Source organism: Rhipicephalus microplus, chromosome X (assembly GCF_043290135.1).
Source record: "Rhipicephalus microplus isolate Deutch F79 chromosome X, USDA_Rmic, whole genome shotgun sequence".
Lineage (NCBI taxonomy): Eukaryota > Metazoa > Arthropoda > Arachnida > Ixodida > Ixodidae > Rhipicephalus > Rhipicephalus microplus.
Genome location: NC_134710.1, coordinates 88,460,973 through 88,464,066, shown reverse-complemented (window position 1 = coordinate 88,464,066; position 3,094 = coordinate 88,460,973). Strand labels below are relative to the sequence as shown.

Sequence of the window (3,094 nt, the reverse complement as noted above, 5' to 3'; positions counted from 1 at the left end):
GGTCGTATCAAGTCTTTGATGCACGCATAACACGCTTGATTGCAGTCGGGTTTTAGTATCCGCGGTATCACCGACATAAGTAAAAACCCTTCACGCACAAAAAAGAAAACAAAGAACAGTGAAGGAAACAAGCATACTGTAAAATTCTAAGCTTAAGTGACCATGAATGCAAAAAGAATCCAACTATCTAATACCCCTCTATTCGGTAAAAGTGCAAGGGTGTAGGGGAGACTGATTATGTGTACAGGGTCACTTTCCCATTCTTTGAAGTATTGGAAGTCGTACAGGCGTAAAATGCTCCCACATATAATATTGATATTATGATCATCACCATAATATTCAGCCCACATATTACGTACACTGCACGTAGGGCAAGGGCCTCTCCGATTGGTCTACACGGCACCCTGTCCTAGTGAGTTAGGTCATTTCTATATCTTCAGATTTCTAAATTCCAATTGATTCCCAGCTTAAACTTATTTGGTTCTCTCTCCTTCAAATGCCAGTGGTTAACAGTAAGCGCCATATTTTTAGCTCCTCTCCCAATGTGGGTACATGCCATGCATAAAGCTCACCGTCATCATCACCGTCATCATCAACAACAAAATCCGCAGCATCAGCAGCAGCGGCAGCAGCAAAGCCATGCCGTCGCCGTCGCCTCCTTCATCGCCGTCGTTGTCACCGTTGCCGCCGTTACTTCTGCACGAGTCTGACGATGAAATGGACACCTACACGTCCGCTGTACGGCGCAGCGGAGCGAAAATCGGCGGCGGTGCGGCCGCACTCATGGCGGTCACGGGAGGAACCCGGCGCTTAGGCAACCGCTGGCCACTGGCGACGATCACGCTGGCAGCGCTGCAGGTCTTTCTGCACTGGCTGTCGACTTACCATCGCGACCAGAGGCTCTGCGCTAGCGTAGCTACCATCTTGGAGGACGGCCACTGGAGCCGCGTCGTGTTGGCCGCTTTCCAGCACGAAAACCGCTGGCAGCTGGCCGTCAACGTGGCCTCGTTCCTCTGGAAAGGCGTGGTGCTCGAGACAACCATCGGCACGCCGCTGTTCGCCGTGGTGATGGCCAAGCTGGTGCTCATGGTGGGTGTGGCCAACACGCTGCTCAACCTCGTGTGCGAGTGGGTGCTCAACTACACGGCCGGCTACGACGACGTCTGCATGCGCACCTTCTCGGGAGTGCTGGTGGCGCTCAAGATCGTCAACGAGAAGCGGCGCAGCTTCAACGTGCTCCGTTGGGGCCTCTGGGAGCTGGAACTACCACCCCCCCGCGTCAGCTGGCTCGAGCTTATTGCGCTCCATATGACCAGCTCGCAGAGTCTGACAACGCTGCTGAGCGGCGCCCTCGTCGGCTTCTTTTTCACGGAAAGCATTGTCAGGTACTGGAGACAGGCGTGGTATTTAGATGAGTTGTCAGGTTCATTGTCGCCTTGTCATTTCTAGTGATTGGAAACGAGAGCGTGGAACCGCATACTGACACCACTTTCAAGCGCATTTCTCCCATCGAACACTTTGACGTAAATAATAATATTAATTGTTCAGGTTCAACATCCCAGAACTATCATATGATTATCAGAAACGCCATAGTGGAGGGCTTCAAAAATTTTGACCATCTATGTGATAACATGTACCTAAATGAGCTATGTGATAACATGTACCTAAATCTAAGCACACGGGCCTCAAGTATTTTTGATCACTTCAATCGAAAATGTTGCCACTACGGCCGGGCTTCGTCCCGCGGGTCAGCAGCCGAGTGCCTTAGCCCCTAGATCACCGTGGCGGGCCCCTTTGACGTAAAAAAAAAATTGTGGGTTCGCAGTCGTTGCCTCGGATACGTAGGGTAAGCACAGATTATCTATCTATCTATCTATCTATCTATCTATCTATCTATCTATCTATCTATCTATCTATCTATCTATCTATCTATCTATCTATCTATAACGTTGGCAGCAGAGACGCCCCTGGAGACATGAACTAGTCGGTGTCACCAGGCAGAAGACAGCGTTTATTAGACCACTTGAAACTTATATTATGAAAGGGAGGAAAGGGGGCAAAGAGGGAACAAAGAGAGGGAGAAGAGGCGCGCACGTTCTCTCCTTCGTCCACTTCGGCCACCACTTACATTGCAACACTTATTCCACCTTAGTAACCATAACGGTCCACCGTTTTTTTTTTTTTTGTTCTCGTGGATCGTCGTAGTGGCTGTGCTATTGCAGACGCGTTCTTGGCGTCTTTGGTCATCGCTTCTTTGTCAGGTAGCGCCGACTCCCGAGTGTCCTTGCTCTCCAAGAACAATCCCTGCCTCACTCTCCACTTCCAAAATTCGAGCACTGGTCGTGGCCCTGACCCTTCCCTGCATCCATTATTCAACATTCCGTAATTTAGCACATAGACCAATTGACCGGACGCGAAATCGTAATCAGTGTCTTCCGTCGGCTTGGCCGAGACGCTGCGATGATTTCTGGGCGGAAAAGACAAGTCAACCCTTGTGCGCAACCGGTAGCCAAAAAAGTCTTTTCGAAGGTGAAAGGCCAGATTGTTGAGGGGTATTTCTATAGTTGCAAAGCACTCGGGCCAGGGAGGTCATCAACTCGGCGTTTCCAATTTTCTTTAATCCGTCCTTAACAGTCCGCACAACTCGCTCAGTCATTCCATTGCTCTGTGGATGATGTGGAGATGTTCTAGTATGAACAATGTCATTGCGCTCCATGAATTGACGGGATTCGAAGCCTGCAAAAGGTGTTCCATTATCTGACACCACCATAGGTGGTATACCAAACTCAGCAAACATCGTTCTCAGGGCCTCGATGGTATTGCGAAAATTGGCATGTGCTACCGGCACAGCCCCAATCCATTTACTATATGAATCAACCACAATCAACACCATCGTGCCACGCAGTGTTACCACGCATAGTCAACATGAAGCCGCGACCACCTTTCACTCGTCTCTAGCCAGTTTACAGGCGTTTGCGCGGGTGGCATAAGGCAGTGCTTGAATGCAGTTATTACAGTTGACGGTTACGCGTTGGATGTCTTGGTCCAACCCAGGCCACCAAAATATCGATCTTGCTCTAGCCTTCATTGATGA

The 3,094-nt window shown here is 49.8% G+C and overlaps 1 protein-coding gene across 1 annotated transcript in view; it reads left to right on the top strand.

Moving 5' to 3' along the window:
* The first annotated feature begins 552 nt into the window (after nucleotides 1–552).
* LOC142775058 (uncharacterized) overlaps nucleotides 553–3,094 on the top strand; it is a 6,200-nt gene continuing 3,658 nt past the window's right edge. The window contains exon 1 of the mRNA XM_075876375.1: nucleotides 553–1,385. Coding sequence (XP_075732490.1) covers nucleotides 553–1,385 — 833 coding nt within the window. The remainder of the gene's footprint in view (nucleotides 1,386–3,094) is intronic.